This window comes from Plectropomus leopardus, chromosome 9, assembly GCF_026936395.1.
Source record: "Plectropomus leopardus strain MGB_pleo_1.0 chromosome 9, ASM2693639v1, whole genome shotgun sequence".
NCBI lineage: Eukaryota > Metazoa > Chordata > Actinopteri > Perciformes > Serranidae > Plectropomus > Plectropomus leopardus.
This window is the reverse complement of record NC_142184.1, coordinates 27,748,920-27,769,575: the sequence shown is the minus strand read 5'-3', so window position 1 is coordinate 27,769,575 and position 20,656 is coordinate 27,748,920. Positions and strand designations below refer to the sequence as shown.

The 20,656-nt window shown below is 38.6% G+C and overlaps 4 protein-coding genes across 5 annotated transcripts in view; 2 read left to right on the top strand and 2 right to left on the bottom strand.

Annotated features, from left to right (window-relative positions):
• Positions 1–853: 853 nt before the first annotated feature.
• Positions 854–5,408, top strand: dffb (DNA fragmentation factor, beta polypeptide (caspase-activated DNase)). The gene is made up of 7 exons (XM_042491382.2): positions 854–1,008; positions 1,891–2,017; positions 2,151–2,336; positions 2,613–2,692; positions 2,774–2,947; positions 3,108–3,208; positions 4,227–5,408. The coding sequence occupies exons 1-7, from the start codon at positions 886–888 to the stop codon at positions 4,474–4,476; spliced, it is 1,041 nt and encodes a 346-aa protein (XP_042347316.2). The 5' UTR covers positions 854–885; the 3' UTR covers positions 4,477–5,408.
• c9h1orf174 (chromosome 9 C1orf174 homolog) lies at positions 4,722–10,402 on the bottom strand. The gene is made up of 4 exons (XM_042491383.2): positions 10,201–10,402; positions 8,959–9,015; positions 8,243–8,614; positions 4,722–6,603 (listed from the first exon to the last, which is right to left on the bottom strand). Exons 1-4 carry the CDS (start codon positions 10,210–10,212, stop codon positions 6,463–6,465), a joined length of 582 nt encoding a protein of 193 aa, XP_042347317.1. The 5' UTR covers positions 10,213–10,402; the 3' UTR covers positions 4,722–6,462.
• Positions 10,403–13,407: 3,005 nt separating this feature from the next.
• On the top strand, positions 13,408–16,866 carry b3gnt7l (UDP-GlcNAc:betaGal beta-1,3-N-acetylglucosaminyltransferase 7, like). Its single transcript, XM_042492348.2, has one exon. The coding sequence runs from the start codon at positions 13,687–13,689 to the stop codon at positions 14,914–14,916; it is 1,230 nt and encodes a 409-aa protein (XP_042348282.2). The 5' UTR covers positions 13,408–13,686; the 3' UTR covers positions 14,917–16,866.
• A 138-nt stretch (positions 16,867–17,004) lies between these two features.
• The window catches only part of cep104 (centrosomal protein 104), a 36,165-nt gene continuing 32,513 nt past the window's right edge, over positions 17,005–20,656 (bottom strand). Inside the window, exons 22-23 of one of the 2 annotated variants that reach the window (XM_042492177.2) lie at positions 18,937–19,102; positions 17,005–18,593 (exon numbers count right to left, since the gene is read on the bottom strand). In XM_042492177.2, the coding sequence (XP_042348111.2) occupies positions 18,972–19,102 (131 nt within the window). In that variant the 3' untranslated portion in view covers positions 17,005–18,593; positions 18,937–18,971. Of the gene's footprint in view, positions 19,103–20,656 lie in introns of both variants that reach the window. The other variant, XM_088082427.1, reaches the window with a different exon arrangement.

Sequence of the window (20,656 nt, the reverse complement as noted above, 5' to 3'; positions counted from 1 at the left end):
GAGGGGTTAGCCGAGTAAATCAATGATTTCATAAGGAGTATTTATGAATTTAAGTCATTAATAAAAAGCAGTACTGATTTCACATAATTGAACGGTGCTTATACAACGAGTCTTTTTACCCCGATTACGAACATCTAAACCGAAATTCACAATCTTAGCATTTATTCCTCTCCACCTTTCATTTGGTATTTTCCACCGCGCTGTATCTGTTGCTATGGTAATGTTCACCTTGCCGTACAGTTGAGGTCTTACCATAATTGCAACACACCATAAACCTGTAGCCTACATTTTTGAGTACTGCCATATCCTGACACTTTATACCTGCACTTTTCTTTACCATGAAATGGTAACTTCCCTTTGTTGGGCTACAACATCAAAACACATATTTTTTTGCATCATGCATCATTAGAATCATCATGCATCATTATAATATAATCCGAATAAATATTATATTATATGAGTCTAATAAAAATGACACTGTATTTCAGAATCAGCATCAGCCTTACTGATCACATAAAAACACAACAACAACAAAAACATGAAGAACATCAAAGGTGAACAAGAGTAAACATAAACAAAAGTTAACCTTAAGGATTTGATAAAGGATTAATAAAAGTTAAGTTGAAGTTTTTGTACATTTTTAGTGATAATTATGAAGTTTTATTATTTAATCATTTTTTTAATTCCTTTTTTTTTGTAATGGTTTTGCTACTTTTTCATGTGTAAAAAATCAGAACACTTTCTGGTCCTCTCAGCCAAAGGTAGTAGCAGAGGAGAAACACTGGGGGGCAGCAACACATTACCGCTGAGTGAAGTCAGCCTCAAGAGGAAGAAGAAGGAGGAAGCGGTAGGTACAAACTGAAAACAACACAAAAAAGCAGTGCAATGTTTGGACTCTTCAAGAAAAGTAAACCCGTAAAAATAAGGAGTTGTCATGAAAACAGAAAGTACGGAGTTGCAGCAAAAGATGTGAAGGAGTTGCTCAAAAAAGGTTGCAAATTATTACAGGTAAGCTCGGGTGTTTTGTTGTAGTTTGTTTTAACAGCTGTACACCGCCAGTTCCGCTACATTAGCAGCGACGATATGGTTAAAAGGGGAAGACGGGAAAGCCAGAAACACAGCTGTCATACTGGAGCCGCTGGTGGGTAGAAGTAAGACAAGTGAGGTGCACTCATTTTAGTGTATTTTCAGCGTTGGTGCATGTAGCTATTTGGTAACAGCTGTTTGATAAAGGGGTACAAGATATGCAAACTACTTGATAATACACATGTATTATACTCAGGAGGACATAAACAGTCATCAGAGGTAGGTAGCAACAGGTTAGAAAGTTATACACAGTATACCAACCTCGACGAGTGTGCATAAATGTAATTTAAGAGCGCGTTTTTAAAAACATGTTGCTGATCCAGGTTGTTTCAGAGAGATTAGCCGTAACAGTTCATCTCAGTTCAGATGAGGGCGTACACGTAGATACACAGCACGAGATACACGAGATAAATTTAATCTTCACAGACTGCCATAGATAACTCTGTGGTGTGAGGCAACATTCAACCTAAAGATCAGGAAAAACACAGGAACTACAAAAAAAGCATATCACTGTATTCTGTCATCATAACTCTCGGTATGCACAGTGGTTATATTGTGAGACTGTGAGTGGAAGATAGTGTGCATCCCCTTGAATAATGTTAAAATTAAAAAATACTTTTGAATAACTACTTTTTTTTTAATAACTCAGAGTGTGTGAGACTCTGTCCTGCACATCGCTTACAATAAAATTAATCTCTTTGGAAGAAAATGAAAGAAATATCTTACTGTGGTCTTACATTTCACTCAAATTCAAATATCCTGTGTTATAATTCTTATTATTTTAAACATTGTTATCATTTCTAGTTGCCATTGTCTGGTGCACATGTTTGTTTGTATGCGGATGGGACAAAAGTGACAGAGGAATTCTTCCCAACTCTGGCAGACAACACTGAGCTTGTTCTTCTCTCCAGAGGTCAGACGTGGAGTGGAGGTAGGTGAATCAATCTCAGACAAAAAAAAATCAATTCTAAACTTGTGTATCTGTTACTTTGACCAGTGAGTTTAGAGCTACGATGGTGTTATTGTTGCCTGACCCCTTATAACCCCTGTGGTTCTGCTCCCAGTTGTTTGCGACATCAGTCAGTTACTGAACACAGACCGGCATGCGGATGACCTTATTGAAGCGGCGAAAGGGCTCCTGTCTGATGAACAGTCTCATAAAAGGCGTAAAATCCTGACTGACCTGCTGCGCAACCTGGAGGACAGATCTGAGCTGGAGAGCAGAGAGGAGGATGAAGGCTGGTTCAAAGGTACAAAGCCCAGTGGAGAGTCAGGCCATCTACACTTGATACCATGACACAGAAATTCTAACTAAATAACTTTCAAACTAACAAACTTTGTATTCATTTGCACATGCCAGGCTGCAAACACGCTTAAGTGTTAATGTGTGAATAAAAAACAAAAAAGGTGCCAGTATACTCCCATGAAAACCAATAAAAAACACTAACTGTGGGCTACAGATGTTCCACTAAACACCTAATCTTCAGTTCTTCTGCAGTTTGTCGTTCAGTGTGGTGTCATTTCAGGTGTTGATGCTCGATTCAAGACAAAGTCAGCATACATGAAGTTCAGCTGTGAAAGCAGGATAAGAAGCTACATGAAGGAGGTAAAACTCCTTATTCTATGAATGAATCTCAAGATGTCTGGCGTCATTTATAAAGGTATGGCTCTATGTCTCTGTTCTCAGGTAAATGGTGCTACCAAAACCATACAGAAAGCCAAAGTCAAGGCAGAGTTTCTGACAGCAACCAAATGCCTGGCAGAAATGCTGAAGGCGGCGAAGTACAACGGCTGCTACTTTGACAGGACTGAGAAGGAGCCAGATCGCCTCTGTACTCAGGAAGGATGGTTCACCTGCCAGGTATTTACAGAAATAAAACCACGTACCGAGCTTAAGACGAGTCATCTATCTGTTGGCTGCATTTCTATAAATTCCACCTACACTTTCGACAAAACATCTAAAACATTTTGAGAGAGCTGGACCTGTGTTTGATTCCTCCTCTTCCCTGCTGACTCCTCAGGGATCATTTGAGCAGGAAGTGTGCTCATCTCGCCACTCCATCAACCCCTACGGCAGCAGAGAGAGCAGGATCGTCTTCAGCACGTGGAATCTGGACCACAGGTTGGACGCTTCAGCCTTTAGTCAAAAGCATCTCACTGTCACAGAGGGCAAACCAAGGCCAGCTATATGCTGGTTATTTCTGATGCACTTAAAAGCAATCATCCACACATTGCTTTGACATATTGTAATAAGTATTTGAATTATCTGACCACACGGATGTGACCCATCTTTTAAGTGATAGCATCAAAGACGTGCCAGAGAACGATGACGGAGTTTTAGGACCACACTGAGGAAAAAAATACATTTTTTTTTAGACTTCCAGAATGAAGCCATAATACAATGAGAGAAAAAGTCACAATATTAAGAGAAGAATGTTGTCATTTTACGAGAAAAAATTCTTAATTTTGGGGCGTCCGGAGGCTGAGTGGATAAAGCAGGCCTCATAAATGAAGGCAGTGTCCTTGCCGCAGCGGCCGCGGGCTTGATTCCAGCTCGCGGCCCTTTGCTGCATGTCATCTCTCTCTCCTCCTTTCACGCTTTTGATCTGTCCTATCTAATAAAGGCAAAAATGCCAAAAAAAAATCTTTAAAAAAAAAATCATAATTTAATGACAATAAACTTATGTTATTATGAGAATAAAGTCATAATTTTACAAGAAAAGGTAATCATTTCATGAGAATAAAGTTGTAGTATTCAGAGAATACAGTCTTAATTTCACAAGAAAAAAAGTCTGAATTTTACGAGAATAAAGTTGTATTTTTATGAAAAAGAGGATATCATGCTACAAAAACAAACATACTGCTAGCAAACTATAAAACAGGCGGGAGCAAAGGCAGCTTCCTTGGCAACCACTGTCCCTGGTGTCGTGCCGTGCCACACGCAATCAGCAGGTAACCTGTTGACCTGTGCTCTCACCTCTTTTACTTCATCAGTCTTACTTGCTGAAGAATCAGTCAGGTTTTGGTGAAACAGTGATCTGATTAAACAGTTACCAATAACAGTGGGTGATGACGCACTAGGTTGACCATGATACCTCCTCGTAGAGGAACAAACTTGATTTTCTCCATCTCGTGTCCAGGATTGAAAAGAAGAGGACGATCATTCCCGCTCTGCTGGAAGCTCTGCAGAATCACAAGAGCACCGACGTCAACTTGAACTACTTCTACTGCCTGCTGTTCACCAGGGAAAACCTGAAACTGGTTCACATCGTGTGCCACAACAAAGGAGCTCACAACCTGCTGTGTGACACCGAGAAGATTTTAAGACAAGCGAGTAACACAGATGGCACAAAACAGAAGCTCAAAGGGAAGAAAAGGCGCTTGGTGTGAATATTTTTACTTAACTTTTATGCAAAATGACTGCATTGATTTGAAATGTGATGACATAATGAATTACACTGATGAGATTTGTCTCAGGTCCACTGTAGCGAGATCAGATGGACAACAACATGACCTCCCCTCTATACCTCACTTCATTTTTTAAAAAAAACATATTCTGCTTTCTGAACCAGTGTAGCCTGTCGAGCTTAAAAAGACTGGCAGTGCTTTGTTAGATAAAAATAATTACACTGAAATCATGAAAAACCTTTATTTTTTTTCTTAATGTTGGCACGGTAATGTTAAATGCATGAATTTATCACATTGGGGTATTCACTCAGTCAGAAAGTTGCATAGGAGTGAATAGCGCTAGTGCAATTACTGCTAACCACAAAATCTGAAAACTCAATTTCATTTAAAGTCAGGTTTAAGTTATCCTCAGTTTGCTTATATGCTAAAAACCTTTAGAAGTTTTTGAGTCCATATTTGTTTTAATAAAACATTTATATGTAGAATTTTTTTCATACTTGCAAATGTAAACCAAACAGGAACCTCAGGCCCAAACAGAATCTGTAGATTATTTTAAACCATTTTTAGTGGTGACCAAGAAAAAAAATCTGCAGAATGTTTTTTTTGTTTTTTTGCTTGTAATCTGATAGAAATATTCATTTTTAAGTTTTTTTTTTGTTTTTTTTTTTTTAAATCAGCTGAGGTCTTATTAGAATTCTGTGTGGGCCTGCTAATCAGGGAACATTATGAGCTGCATTGATATATATATTTATGTATGTTATTATTACAGATGTGTTGTATGGTAATCAGCTGCCAAAAACAAAAAAACTCAGCACACAAAGTTGAGTTGAGGAATATTAGACACTTAGTGAGCAATGACATTCATCTTAAACACTGAATATATGATATTAAAAAGCTCTTATTATGGAAATGCTCTTTGGCGCGTGCACCCTCCTTATTTACCACATTTATATACAGAAACCAGAAGATGAAATCTGTCTTTGCGCTGCCTTTATCAACACATGACATTTGCATTGAAAAGTTTAGAACTCTAAATTTGTAGATTTGTTAGAAGAAGCTTTTTAAAGCTTCTGGTTTTATTCCAACACTGTTTGGCATCTTCTGTAAGGCTAATCTCACACTGCAAATTTGCACTAAAATTAGGAAGCAGTATGTCATGTGAACCGACTTGTCTGAATAAAGTGCCACGCAAACATGCCATCCAGGTAAGACCAAAGTTGTCTGTACCATGGGTGGTGTGAGCATAAATTCAGCAATAAATAATTAAACAGGCACTATTGTATATGTTCCCAACATGTGGCTATATTTATCCCGTCAATGTAGCTATATTAAAAAAATATAAAATTAAATATTTCAAATTTCAGTCTTAGTACTACGAGTCGAAAACAATTCAGCATTTTTGTGCATTTGGACGGTCCTCATAGTATAGTCAACAATTGTATATTTCAAACTGTTGAAACAGTGATAAACACCAGCCGACGAATTCTGTGATGCTCGAGATTTTGAGTTGTGAAGAATATTTACATCGTTTGCATGTCTGTCCGTCCGTCCTGGAAGAGGGATCCCTCGTCAGTCGCTCTTCCTGAGGTTTCTACTTTTTTCTTTTACCCCTGTTACAGGGTTTTTTTGGGGGAGTTTGGGGGAGTGTTTTGTGATAAGGGGCTTTATAAATAATATTGAATTGAATCACTTCAGCACATGGAAGTAGGATTAAAGCAAACACGCACTTATACAATGTAGGCTTGTGAGCAAGATTCAGCAACAGCAAGTTAAAGCCTCCTAACTCCTCACCAGTGACTCATGAGCATCATCACGCATGGTTTTCGTGTGACGGCGTTATGATTTAAGGGCTGACTGAAGGCAGCATCTGAATACGTTTGGCCGCTTTTTTGTAAGTGCTGAGAAACATATGTCCTTCCACAGGCATGATTGTGAGTCCATCACAGTCATCAGTGCAGTTATTCTTCATTAAGTGTCCTCTTTGTCGTCTCGCTGCGTACTGCTGAGGCCCGCCTCCTCTTCATCACTGTCCTCTGGTGCATAGTAATGTCGTCTCCTGTTCTCCCTGTCAACACGGGCTGAAGACGCTGACGATCTCTGAGGAAAGTCCTGTGGAATTTAAGTCAGATTTTTGTAATTCATTCAACATGGACATAATCTTCACCTAAGCAAGGAAATCTAATCGCTTCAATATTAAGAAGCAGTACGGGTATACCACGTACATTGTGATAAGTGCATACATGGATAGCATTAATGGTTTTATTACAGTATACCAGTCAATTGGCAGTGAAGGTTTCTTAAGTCAGTTACTCAACATTTGATGCAGGTGCTGTGGTTATGAGAGCACCCTTTCTCTACATTTTGTCTTTGATCTAGAGAATGTCTTTGATATTACGTCTACAGTTCAATCAGCATCCTTTACTTTTACACCAATGTACTTTTTCTAATATTTGTAAGGACACAGGACAAACTGACCAAAGAATGACTGTATGCAACAATTCTCTTGAGGCAGTGTGTCATATTTTGAGCATGAGTTGATGAATGGAAAGGCAGAGAGGCACTTGTACAGCATTCACTCATGGTACTGTTAGCACTTTTCTGTAGCAACACAATGTTTTATTCTGCATTTTTACAACCCTTTTTTTTTTTTTAAATACTTAAGAAATTTTGCTGCACATCCACAGCTGGGAGTAGGGATGCTGGGGATGCTGCAGCACCCATACATTTATTTCCCCAAAAATAAATAAACCTGAAAGGAGAGGCCACACTTGAGGTTTTGCACTGGGTTGCACCAGCTTTTCATCCTCATGGTTACCATGTGCATCAGTTTCATGGCTAGCAAGCATCATTTCATAATGTAGCACATCATAGTAAGCTAGACAGATATTGAAATATCATGTCAATAAATCAGTCTTGACTGGATTTTTGTGTTGCACAATTTTGTGCAGGTAATGAATAATGATGTTGTGTACCAGAAAAGTAACTATTTTGGGCCAAAAGTAACTATTTTGTTATTGCTTAGAGTTATGTTGTAACTTAGCTCTTTCGTCAACCAGCTTTAATTTACTAATGCATGAATCACAACTCTAATAATTAACATTAGAACTCGGTTAAGTTTAGACTTACACACAGCTGGTGCAACAGGCTGCTGTGAAGAACACTGTAAATAATGTTCTTTTATTTTAATGCTCTCGTGCCTCATTTAGACTTTTTTTTTAAGTCTTCACAAAGAGGTGCCAAAAAGATTAAATGTGCAATTTGTGAGATACATTGAAACAAAAAAAAAAACTTTACTCATTACCAACCTAGAAGGGAAAAACAAATATCCAAAATGTATACAGCCACTGTGACACGTTGTTTAATTTTGCCTAGTCAAGCCTGCCCGTATAGTCAAAGATGTTGGTTCATGCTCTAAATGCACTCATAACATTTCTGCCAGTTCAGTCAACCCCCTGTTTCGGATATGTTCCATGACTGCGCTGCGTCATCCTAATATCTGTTCATAACAGTTAAAATTTGCGCAACTCCGTCCCATGCTGTTACGCCATTTAGGTTGTCAAACTGTACAACATTTAGTTTGAAAACAGATGCAGGTGCTGCTTTATCAATTGAATGTTAAGTTTTTAAGCAGAGCTGCTCCTAAATTGACCATGAGTTGGAAAATATTTCTTCTACATAACCATTTTTCACTCAACCCAACCTGAGACACAGATTGTCCCTGTTATAAAGATAAACCAAAACTCCTCACCTGTACTGCATCCAAGTTCCCAAAGAACTGCTCCACAGGAAGAATCTGATTACTGTCGTCATCTGGGAAGATGTTTTTGCTGGTTTCATCACAGTCCATGTCCTCAGATTCCTGTTTGTCCCAGATGCTGTACATTCCGCAGCTGTCCAAATCCAGCCCTGTCCTAAGTTCATTTTCTTTGCCCTCCTGTCCTTCGAGCTCTGGTGATGCCGAGCATCTCCTCCTGCCTGCCGACTGCTGACATTCACAGCTGATGAGCGAGAGTCTCTCCAGAGGATCAAGTGCTTTACTGTAGCCACTGATGACTGAACTGCTCTCTGCTGCTGACTGTGTCTTTGGACTTTTCATACATTTCCTCCTTGTAGTGGAAGCCTGTCACAGAAAGATATAGACCAGGGTTAGAATAATTTCACAGTTAATCATGATTCAAATCCTTTGGTCTTAAACCACTGTACTTCGTCTAACACCCCTGAGGATGCAAGACACATTTAGTAGCAAGCCTAACGTGTGCGTCAAGTACAGCTCTCAGATGTGAAAGTCAACCAGTTATAATTGTCCATATTATGAAAGAAACATCAATCATGGTACAATATAAGTTATGTAAAGAAAAACATTATTCGACTAAAGACGTATACCCAGAAACAGCAGGACATAACTGTTGTATTTACACGCTCTTTATACAGGCTGGTCTCTACCGCATACATGTTAACACAAACCTTTCTGGAGCTGCTTTTCCTCTTCCTGGGCTTCAAGCTGTCGAGTTGACCAGGCATCTGCAAATCAAGTTGGTTTCAATCAGCAGGGAGACAGAAATACACCAAGTTTCAGTTTCAGTGCATCAAGTTTTTTTTACTTGAGCATACCAGCACACAGATAAGGCTCGCTTATCGACAGATGGTATGCTGTCTTGGATAATCACTGTCATGTTGCTTGAGTTTAGTTCATGTATGATGTTATGCAAGCCCCATGTCCTGTGAAGTTATGCTCCCAGGAAACACAATATTAGGAGAAGACATGACTGGATATATGAATGTTTTACACATAGTGTAAAAGAGTGGGGTGTGTTTTTTAGCAGATAGTACTACATTTGAGACTCCTCAGGGCTTCCATTCTTCATGCCTTTCACCAAGGGTTAAAGGTGGTTAATGAAGTAGAGTGACATTTTTGGATTTAGAGTCCACAATGTTAAAGGGAAACGCAACACTACACTGTACACCCTTTAACCCTTTGAAAGCTGGATCGACATCACTTCTGTTGTGCTCAGACACATGTATTTAAACGCTGAGCAAATCTGCTTTATTTCTTTTATGGGGAAAAGGCAATGGCAAGAAATGTTCCACAAAAAATAAATACATAAAAATAAAACGGAAATAGATTTAGAAAATTATTAAATAATAAGTTTAGGGAAAAAGGTCCAGATACGTGCATTGAAAATTATGTTACAGAATAAGCATTATTTTTAAGTACGTTTTCGTCTTCTCTTTGTTTTTTTGTTTGTTTGTTTTTTAACTTTTCTTTTTCTTATTTTTTGTGTGCCAATTTTCAGGTAATTTGCCTTCTCTAAGTTTCTTGTTGTCATTGCCTTGTTTACTTATTTTCCTTTTCAGAGGGTTAAAATGAACACGTTTTGAAACCCACCACGGCTGTGTACAGTCGCCTGAGTGGTTTGAAACCCCAGCGGCCCTGTATCCTCTTCTGGCAAAACTCCTCCCAAATTGTTGTCTATTCAACTAGGTACAGTTTCACGTTGATTCACATGGCAAACGAGCGACTTAAACGTTGTCTGGCACACACTTCGTTGTGGAAAAAGCCAAGAACCCACTAGAGCTAGCTAAAAGAGTCCGATAATGTATCTCGAAACACCAGCTACAAGCTAATGAGGCTAACAGGATAGCTACCAGTCACTAATGTACTGGCCCTCTGCTTGTTAACGTCACCAAGCTAGGCTAAACACCTACCTTACGCATCATTTGACGGCGTAATGCTTCCGTTATTTAGCGACCCCGGTGTTAAATTTTGGACAGTGTTGTTCCTTGTTCTTCTCCAAGTCAACTGGCTCTCGTTAGCAATAAAACTACTACAGCAAGTGACAATTTATGGCGTCTCGTCTGGAGCCGTCTCGAGGGTTATTTCCTGCTCGCGAGGTTCACCCGGAGGTCAGAGTCATTCGTCACGTGAGAGAAACCACAGGAAGGAAAAACTGATATTTTGGTAGGACAGCACCACCACGTGGCTGTTACAGTGCCTGATATTTTGGCCGTTTACTCTGAAAACCCGAGCAGTATTGTAGTGTAATTGAGTAATAATCATGGATGTATTATAAGTATTATAATAATACTTCGCTACATTACGTAAGTATCTTGGTGGGTATCTGAACTTTACCCGAGTTTTTATATTTCTGTCAACTTTCACTTCTATTCCACTATATTTCTTAGACAAAATGTATCCTTTTACTCCACTACATTTCCTGAATACAATGTAAGCCTGAAGCCCATGGCTATAGCCTACTATTACTCTGCTACATTTCCCCTAAGCATTTCAGTACTTATGACAAAATATGGAAAGAAGGGAGGAAGTAAGGAAGGGACTGACAAAAGGATGAAGGAATGGGGAGAGGAAAAAATAGATTTTTTCTTCAAATACTTTTAAGTTAGAAAAAAGACACTGTTTTTCTTTAAGTGTTAGTGTTATAGGCTCAACTTTTAAGGTGGTTAAACTTCATAATTCTCAGAATTCTGATCGCTTGCTTTTTTGTTACCAGTATTTAGTTGTACTTTAACGTTCAATACTTAAGTACATTTAATAAACTAAGATTTCTTTTGCGATATTTAAGTTCAGTGACTATCAGATACTTTATGACTTTTACTCAAGGAATATTCCAATACGTAACTTTAATTTCTACCAAAGCCATTTTCTGATAAGAAATCTGTACTTTTTCTTCAAGAATGACTTTCAGGTACTTCAGCCACCCCTGAACACAGGGTCTAAAGTTGTGTGTTGTTTTCCTGGATTCCTTGGTATAATAATGAATCAGCCATAATTATTTCCACCAAAACAGGGTTTCTGCCATTTAAGATAATTTTATTGTGTGGCTCACATTATATTGATTGTTTAAAAGGGAACAAAACCTAAATAAAGCATTTCAGTATGTTATTTCCATGACCTCTAAAAGTTTAATCAATATTTGTGAACACAAGCTACTCACTCTCAAAGCCAGAAACCAAGGAAGTCCAAAACACAGTGTCATTGGATATAAAGTCGGGAGTTGCTCCATAGAGAATCAAATGGAGCCTGATTTTTTGGACCAACAGAAAAGGTACCCATACTCAACAATTTCATGGTTGTTCCCAGTGTCATCTATAATCTTTCCAAATTCATTGTCTATGGAGCAACTCTAGATTTTATTCCCTATGACATCACAAATTTTAATTTTGGCTCTCTAGCTTTGGGATTTGGGAATGAGTTGTTCATTTTTACTAATAATTTTGACCAGTCTTACACCATGGGAACAAAATATATACATTTTGAATCATGAAGGTTGCTGGTTAAAACTGTAGATAAGAAATCAGGCAGCAAATGTCTGTCAGAGTCTTTAGATGGTGGGACCAGTGCAGGTTAGTGACAGAAGCTGGAGATCCAGCTGCAGCTGTCTGCGAGCAGCTGCAGGTGGCAGCAGAGGGGAGGGTAGCTGGTAGAGGCTGGGGGTGGAGGTCTTGCCTCAGCTGTCTGCAAGGATCTGCAGCTGGCACATTTTAACATGCTTTGATTGTAGTCATTGCAATAAAATGAAGACCTATTTAAACACGATAGAAGGTTTTCTACATTTTTCAGGATCATAAAACAGTGCTTTATTTAGGCCAACATTTGTTTCCTGAACACTTGTGTCATTATTATTTATTTATTATGCTTTGTACTGTTTGTTTTATTGTATATTTTGTGGATTTTATTGTCTATAGTAACTTGTACCTTCTATAATACTTTGTACTAGACTACCCAAATACATGCATAAGTTAATGAAATGAATGTATTTATTTTACTTACGTAAGTCTCTTGTTTAACCCTTAAAAACCTGGTTTGACATCAGTTTTCTTGCGCTATATTCAGTCTCTCATGCTAGTTAACAAATATATAATATATATGCCTCAAATATGAGCAAATTGTTTTGATTTCTTAAAATAAAAAACACACAGTGAAAGACAATGACCAACTTGGCAGGAAATGTCACACAAATTTCAAGATTTAGTAAAAAGTGACAAAGAAAATGACCTGAAAATTAGTTTCAAAAAATGAGGGAGAATTATTAGAAAATGATCAAAACCGACTTGTGATGTGGAGTCTGCCTCTATGATGTATTTTTGTTTCATATTTCTCTGTACTGAAACAGTGTGTGCCATGTACCATGCCATGAGAAAACTTCGATAAAAACTTGAATTCCATAAAAAAAGAATATGATCAAAACCTAAATGTGTCCAGAAAAAAATCATTTAAATTACAGTGATGTACAGAAATCTTAGGCCACCTGAGAATTTGTTATTTTAGAAAGGTTACAGTGATCATAAATATTTATTTCTCAGTAATGTCTTTACTAATAAACAAACAAGAATATACAGGAAATATATATACAGTATTAAAAACGCAAATACTGCAGATGAGAAAAACTTCTGTCTTTTTTTTTTTTGATCAATGAGTATATATGTGTATATATATGTATAAAAAAAAAAGAATGTTCTTGGTTTTTTTACTGTTCTTTTTTTGCTGCTGCTACTGCTTTTTTTCATGTAATTTCTTGCTATCTTTTGGGCTATTTGTTGTTAAGTTGCTCATTGCCTCCTTCTGTTTTTGCAAGACATCAAACCAACTTGTTCAGGGTTCAAAGAGTTAATTGTTGCAATTATTCCACCATAATTGCTGTTGTATTTTACTTATAATTGTAATACCTTGTAATTATGTAGACTAATATTGTTTAAAACCAATAGACAGATCGATCTTTCAGTCTGATGGTCTGCACTGTAACGTGGTGGACACCTAGTGTGTGTGTGTGTGTGTGTGTGTGTGTGTGTGTGAGAGAGAGAGAGAGAGAGAGAGAGAGAGAGAGAGAGGGAAATGGGAAACCTGCTGGTCCCAGATCAGCGGGGATCATTGAGGGAGGAGATATTTGTGGGAGAGAGACGGACATCCTGCAGCAGGTCTCCAGTCCGCCTGAGAGAGAGAGCAGGCAAGAAGTGAGAGGACATGTTGTGTATCCTTCATCATTTTTCCTCACCGAGAGGAGATGCGTGACTCTAATGAGTGCCAGCATGGCCAAAAGGGACCCCGTGGCCACTTTTGGGTCACGTAGCCAAGGGCACAACCTCTGGTGTCCAAATGGAAGGCGGTGATGGACTCTACTCGGACGCACAGTTGTGAAACACTATGATGGGTCTTTGGGCGCCGCAGTGAGAGCCATGGATCACTTTTCCCGGAGAAAGCGGATCGGTCTGCTGAAGCCCCTGCTGAGTCTGTCTCTAGTCTTCGCTTCTTTTCTCATGATCCACAAGCTGAAGCTGGCAGAGAAGGACGGAGTGGGAGTTAAACACATAAGAGATGCCAACTGGTGCGGCCCCGAGTGTTTTTCTTTTAAAAAGGGAGTCGGGAAAACGAGTTTGGGGAGTTCAGACACTCCAGTGCTTAGCACGGATGCGCAGCGGGTCTCCAACGGGACTCCAGCTACCTGGGACGCGCAGGTTCTCAACTGCAGCGAGGACGCGTCAGTGAGGACGCAGGACTGGTTCCGGCGCTTGGACCCGAGATTTCACCAGTTTGTTCTGCACAGACACTGCAGGTACTTCCCCATGCTCATCAACCACCCGGAGAAGTGCGCGGATGGAGAGGTGCACCTCCTCATGGTGGTCAAGTCCGTGATCGAGCAGCACGACCGGCGCGAGGCGGTGCGTAAAACCTGGGGCAAGGAGCACACGGTGGATGGGAAGAAAATCAAAACTTTATTTCTTTTGGGGAGCCCCACGACTGGCAAAGACACAAAAAATCTCCAGAAACTGATCGAGTACGAGGACAGGATCTATGGGGACATCCTCCAGTGGGACTTCATGGACACCTTCTTTAACCTCACCCTAAAAGAGGTCAACTTCCTCAAATGGTTCGACATCTACTGCTCCGACGTCCAGTTCATATTCAAAGGAGATGATGATGTGTTTGTGAACACGCACAACCTGTTGCAGCTCATCGGCTTCAAAGTGGAGGAGCGCAAAGATGCCGAGCTGTTTGTGGGGGACACCATCTCCAAGGCGATCCCCATCCGGAACCGGCAGAGTAAATACTACATCCCCAAAGAGCTGTACGATAAGCCATATCCCCCGTATGTCGGAGGCGGGGGGTTTCTGATGTCCTCCCAGCTGGCCAGGAGGCTCTTCGTAGTCTCGGAGGATCTGGAGTTGTACCCGATCGACGATGTGTTTTTAGGGATGTGCCTGCAGAAGCTTCACTCGGCCCCGGAGATGCACCCGGGCTTCAGGACCTTCGGCATCACCAGGCGCAGGGTGAGCCCCATGAACAGCGAGCCGTGCTTTTACAAAAACCTCATCGTGGTGCACAAACTGAGCGCGCAGGAGCTGCTCAGGATGTGGAACGTGGTGCACAACGAGGATCTGATCTGCGCTCAGAAGGTCTCCATGTGATTGTATTGAAACTAAATTAATTCACCAAAGCTGAACTGAAAACACAGGAGACTTGTTTTAAATTAATCACGCATGCACTGTGAAATCTGACAAGTTTATCTTACTGAAAATAATCTTGGAAACCATTTACATTGAATAAGTAAAGTACAATTCATCTTAATTTATGTTTACTGTATAATTGTGAAATTTTACTCGAAATGTATTGGCATTTACTTAATTTTGTTAAGTTGTTGCAACTTAACAACGACAAGTGAAATCACTTTGTTCTTTCTAAGTGTTAACTTCAGTAAACTAAGTTAGTCTGACTTAACTCGATCATCACAGAGGATTTTGAGATCTGCGAGTTGTTTTGTTAACATGTTTAAGAAAACACAAATATAATTGACTAGTTTGCAATCAGCAGCATAACATGCTAAAACTTAGAAAGATTGATTTAATTAAACTTGTCATTTTAAGTTACAACAAATTCACAAATCAAGTAAATATAACTAAATTTTAAGTAAACTTAACAATTAAAGTAGACATAAATTAGGCATAATTGTTATAGCCTACTTACTTACATTTCCTAGAATAAAAAAGTTAGTCAACTTGTCAGATTTTACAGTGTGATGATCTTTACACATCTCTACTGAGTCATGTAGACCGAGGAAACTATGAAAAAAAATACACCTTTTATCCAAATCCACATCCAGATTTAGCATTTTAACATCTCCTATGTGTAAAATTCAAAAGGTTACAAACTCTCCTGAACAAGTTGGATTTCCTCCTCACTACTGCAACTTTGATTTTCCATTTTGTGAAACCACTACCACACATCTCCACAGTGTGCAGACATCCCAGGAAAGTTTCTCAGTCTTGGTGCCTTTTTCAGGTTGTACATTCATCGCTCTCGTCGTCTTAATCTGAGCTCTGTTGTTGATGTTGAGACACGGTTGTAATGGTTTTAGTGCGTGTTTGTGCAGGCATAAATAAGACTGGACTTGTTACATCCAGGTGTTCCTCTCAAACAGCTGATTTTATTGTCAATTCGAGTGTGACTGTCAAAGTGAACTAAATGGACTCAGCATGGAATGAACAGCTGCATTGAGTGATTACTTTGTAGGGTGCTGAAATTGTAAAAAATTAAATGATTGGTTGTAAGTTAATATATTGTTTCATTCCACCTTTTGTTTTTATGTTTTTAAGTGTCAGATCATGTGTATGATTTGCAGAGGAAGGCCAAAAAACCAAAGACACTAAAGGGATGTAATACTGTAGATTCATGTATGATAATGTCAATAAAACTGAGCTCTTTGACAGCTTTGTAAATACAGAAATAATGTTGCAGCATTTAATTCAAATTGATGTGTGAACAGCTGGAGAACAGCACATTACTGGGAATGATTTGGATATTATCCCCATGTCAAGTTCTGCTGTCAACTGTAACATTGTCTAGAAGAACTAAATGTGTTTGTGTAGTATATTAGTTTACAATTATTGCTAAATAGAAGGCTGTTTGAACTGGTAATGACCCCAAACATTGACTCTTAGGTTTAACTCTTTCAAACCTGAGCAAATCAGCTTGATTTCTTTAAAAAAAACAACATGGGAATAAGGCAACGAGCCGTGAAAGAACAAATGGCCCAATAAATAACAAGAAATTGGTAAAAATTACCTTAAAAGTTAAGTTAAAAAAAACAATAACCAAACACACACAAAAACCCCAAACAAAACAAACAACAATCAAGCAAAAAAAGAAAGTAAAAAAACACACAAGGCAAAGGACTTGGAAAAAGTGCTTAAAATTATAATAAGCCTGTGATACAACTTTAATATAAAATTATAAATTATAAAATTAGTTTTTGAAAAAAATCCCTAGCTTTTTCTCTAGCTTTATAAAAAATAATTTTCTAAATCTACCAATTTCTTGCAATTTGTGGAACATTTCTTACCAAGTTGCTTATTGCCATTTTCCATGTTTCTTGAAGAAATTGCACCAATTTGCTAAGGGCAAAAAGGTTTGAATACTTCTCAAAGGTGTCTGAAAGAAATTTGATATCTCTCTAAATTTCAAAGGGTTAAATAGTATCAGAAACCATATCTGCAATGTTCAGCTAAATGTTGTTTACTTTATTTAAACAAATACAGATACTTCTGCAGAAAAAAATAGCCATTTGAAGATTCTTATTCAGAAAATACTGACTACATAAAAAACACGAAAAATATAATTTGCTGCAATAGTCTCCAATACAGAAGCGTGTTAAAGCCAAAGTGATGGATTGTGAAGTTAAAACCAAATATACTCTCATATACATCCCCTATATTTAACTTGTTTCTCCACTGATGTAACAGCAAGTGTTATCACACACATTAATAAAGAATTTGCCCCACTAATATTACAATTTGCAAAAGAATATTCAAAAACATCTCAGAGTAGTCTTACAAATGTTTCTGTTTTAGCTCTTGTGAGTGTGAATGAATCACTAATATATAATACAATCAACATCGTCATAACACTGTGCAGGACAATAGAAGTAGTAAAATTGTAGAATTAGTGACAAATCTTGCAAACCATTGTTCTTAAACTCTGAGTTTTGTGTTTGAAAGTCAGTTTGATGTGCTTTGAACTGTCCGTCTCAGTCATATCCAGCAGAAGTTGGAGAAAAATAGGTGTTACAAAAATTCCACTGTATATAGTACATTCATGTCCACTGTGGATTTGTTTTTATTTCAGTTTCAATAAGTTAAGTTAGAAGGTTTATTTTGTCTCTCTCAATGGACTTGTAGAGCATATAAAACTGCTGTCTACTCAAGATTGTCAGTAGGTGTTAAGCAGGGAAATAAATTAAGTTCATACTAAACTGAAAATTCAACATCATCCCTTTGGCAAAGTGCGTCTTCATTCCTTCGTTATCCTTTGTTTACGGCAAGAAATGACCAGAGCATTGCAAACAGATGGCAAAGCACAAAGCTGATGGTAAAGCTACACTCAGATCGTCAGAGGCTTAAGGCTGCTGGCGCGTTGCCACGAAAAGAAAGTCCTCTGCTTGTAACTAAACCTCACTCCTCGTCTCCTCTAATTGCTGCCTCTATAAGAGCAGTGTTTCTGAGTGTCAGTTGCTGTCACCGTGCTCTGTTAAGAGATTGATTACACGCTGAATGGGATAACACTGGTTATAATGGGAAGTGGTCACTTGTATTAGTTTTATTTGGTTTAACTGAAGAGTTTATGGTCTAAATATAATTCTGAATATGCTGAAATCATTTTCTAAATGGAAACAAATTGCCCATTTTTATGTTTTTTAAAAATAAAATGTTCAAAATTATAGCAGCAACGGATCACTTTTGTAGGGCAGTTAGTTTACTTGCCTTGTCAAGTCTGATAAAATAACACTAATGATGTCATAGTGATGTCATCAGGGTTATATTAGCTTGGGTTCGGTAAAAACACATTTATAAGAGTAACCCTGCATTGCACGCAAAAGGTGTCCTATCTACCTGGCAGACAAGGTCTAAGAAGATGGCGTTAGGGGGTCTTTTTTTTTTTTTTTATCAGATCCCTTTTGAGTTACTTAAACTAAATGGATGTACAATACCGGATCAATGGACAAACCCTTTAAGCTGTAACAATCCCCACCATGGTGGCTCCAAAGGGCAGTGGGCGGTATGACAAATTAGAGCCTGAAAACCGAGACATCCTGTAAGGAGATAATCAGAAAAAAGCACACACGTGCTCATGTTTACTAACCCGACAGGTGTGTGACGCCAGAGGCCTGACATACAGACAACAGAGACGAGAGATCTAACACTGGTGAGTCCAGCCGTCTCTTCTCTGTGTAGATTTTCTGTCACTGACCAAAACGGGACTAGAAAGTTTACAAAGTAATCTGAATTAATATGCAAAGCTATCGCATTCAACACCATTTAATGTAAGTACATACACTGATAAGACATAGGTATCTCCTTTTAGGTAATCTTATAAAAGATGTGAAACCTATCAGATGTCTTTTAAGAAAGTGCAGATATACAGGAGCGTTAGACCTGGAAATATAGGAGTGGGGTGCTTCGAACCAGTTTCAGTGCTTCCCTGGTGGATGTCCTCTGGCCAGAGGTGCCAGGGCAGGGATCCGGCTTCCTCTGCCCATAGGCCTGGCTCTGGCCCCGACTGACCACGCCTGCTTCAGCCTGGCTCCACCAACAGTCCTGCCTAGACACACAAACAAACAAACACACGCACACACGCACGCATGCACGCACAAACAATGATGTCAATACAGCAAACCTCTGACAGAACTATAACATAAAAGACCTCCATCTGTTCTTGTGTGCAATTCTATTTATCACAAAACAAAACAGCCTGCATAACCTGTGATGTGACTATACACAGCAGGGCTTTATTACATCAGCAGTTTGTGGTGATTTGTGATATGTACAGTAAGCTACTAATCATGCACTGTCAGCTTACTTGTGGAATTAGACAAATGTCAGATCACTGATGAAAAAAAAAAGTTCACAGTACGTTGACTTGATAAAGCAATGCCACTAAAATACTTCATTACAAGAAAGAGTCCTGGATTCAAAATATAGTCAAGTATGTACAGAAGAATTAATAGATGTACACCACCTAGCCTCACCGCTTCTTCAACGTCATTCAAAATTAATACACTTTTATGGAATTAAACATGAATCATTAGGAAAAAAAGGGCAGAGGCGCTATTTCACTTAGTAAGTGTTACATATTTAACAAGTGTGGCTCCTGTTTGGGACATCATCCATTAATAAGATTAACGTTACCAAGATGTTTAAGGATCTGAGTGGCTTACAATGCCACCTTTATTAACTAGTTTTTGGGGGAAACCCTGAAAATGTAGAAATATTGACTGGTGAGCCGTTAACTCTTTAGAGTGTTAACTTTGATGCTGTAGCAAAGCACTCATTGGATGATGGGACTTCTGAAGGTTTTCAGAACCTGTATGGTAGAAAAAAAAATCCACCTGGGGTTTCTGGTGTTAATGGCTGTTGTGTTTTAATAATACGTCTTGAGGAGTTCAGTTCAAAACATACATATATTGGCCACCGGGGGCAGCAAACACACCTTGCTCTGCTACTTTATCAGGAATGCAACAGAGGAAGAGAGACTGGTTAATAACAGTGCTGCAGTCAAATAGTCTTTTTTTGCTTAGCAAGGTTACTAACTGGGTGAAAACAACCAAAAGTATCTAAGTGGCAGCCATAATAAGAGTTGCCAAATTCCCTAAATGCTAAGGAAAGGTACATTAGTGCTTCCTTTCTGAGCATAGGATACAGTGGACCATCTTTGGCAAAAACACAGGAGATAATGCCCTCCCACAATTCTTTAGAGCAACATTTACAGCAACTTACAATTCACATTACCCAAAAATAAATAAAATTCATATCATGCATAAATTTATTTATCAATTATTTTCATACAGTTGTACTAATTGTGATTCATATAGTAAATATGAGTAGACAGGAGTGTGAGCAACTATTCTCAATGTGACAACCATTTCATTTCACTGTTGACTGGTAACCTACATTTCTTTTAGTTAGTTATATTTTTCATCAGGTTGTCTACATGTATGCATGCATGGAACGACACGATTGCAAAATATCACCCAAAATGGATACATCAACACCCACTACACTGGGCTCCGATTTTAACCTGTCACTATTTTTATGTGTCTTATTCTGTGCTCTGAGGCAGGAAGCCATAGTGGAAAAGCTGCAACATGAAATTTTA

Coding starts and splice junctions, on each gene's coding strand:
- dffb (XM_042491382.2), top strand. CDS start 886: ATGTTTGGACTCTTCAAGAAAAGTAAACCCGTAAAAATAAGGAGTTGT. Junction 2,018..2,150: donor AGGTCAGACGTGGAGTGGAG/GTAGGTGAATCA, acceptor TTCTGCTCCCAG/TTGTTTGCGACATCAGTCAG. Junction 2,948..3,107: donor AAGGATGGTTCACCTGCCAG/GTATTTACAGAA, acceptor CTGACTCCTCAG/GGATCATTTGAGCAGGAAGT.
- c9h1orf174 (XM_042491383.2), bottom strand. Junction 8,615..8,958: donor GGAAAAGCAGCTCCAGAAAG/GTTTGTGTTAAC, acceptor TTTCTGTGACAG/GCTTCCACTACAAGGAGGAA. Junction 6,604..8,242: donor GGAACTTGGATGCAGTACAG/GTGAGGAGTTTT, acceptor TAAATTCCACAG/GACTTTCCTCAGAGATCGTC.
- b3gnt7l (XM_042492348.2), top strand. CDS start 13,687: ATGGATCACTTTTCCCGGAGAAAGCGGATCGGTCTGCTGAAGCCCCTG.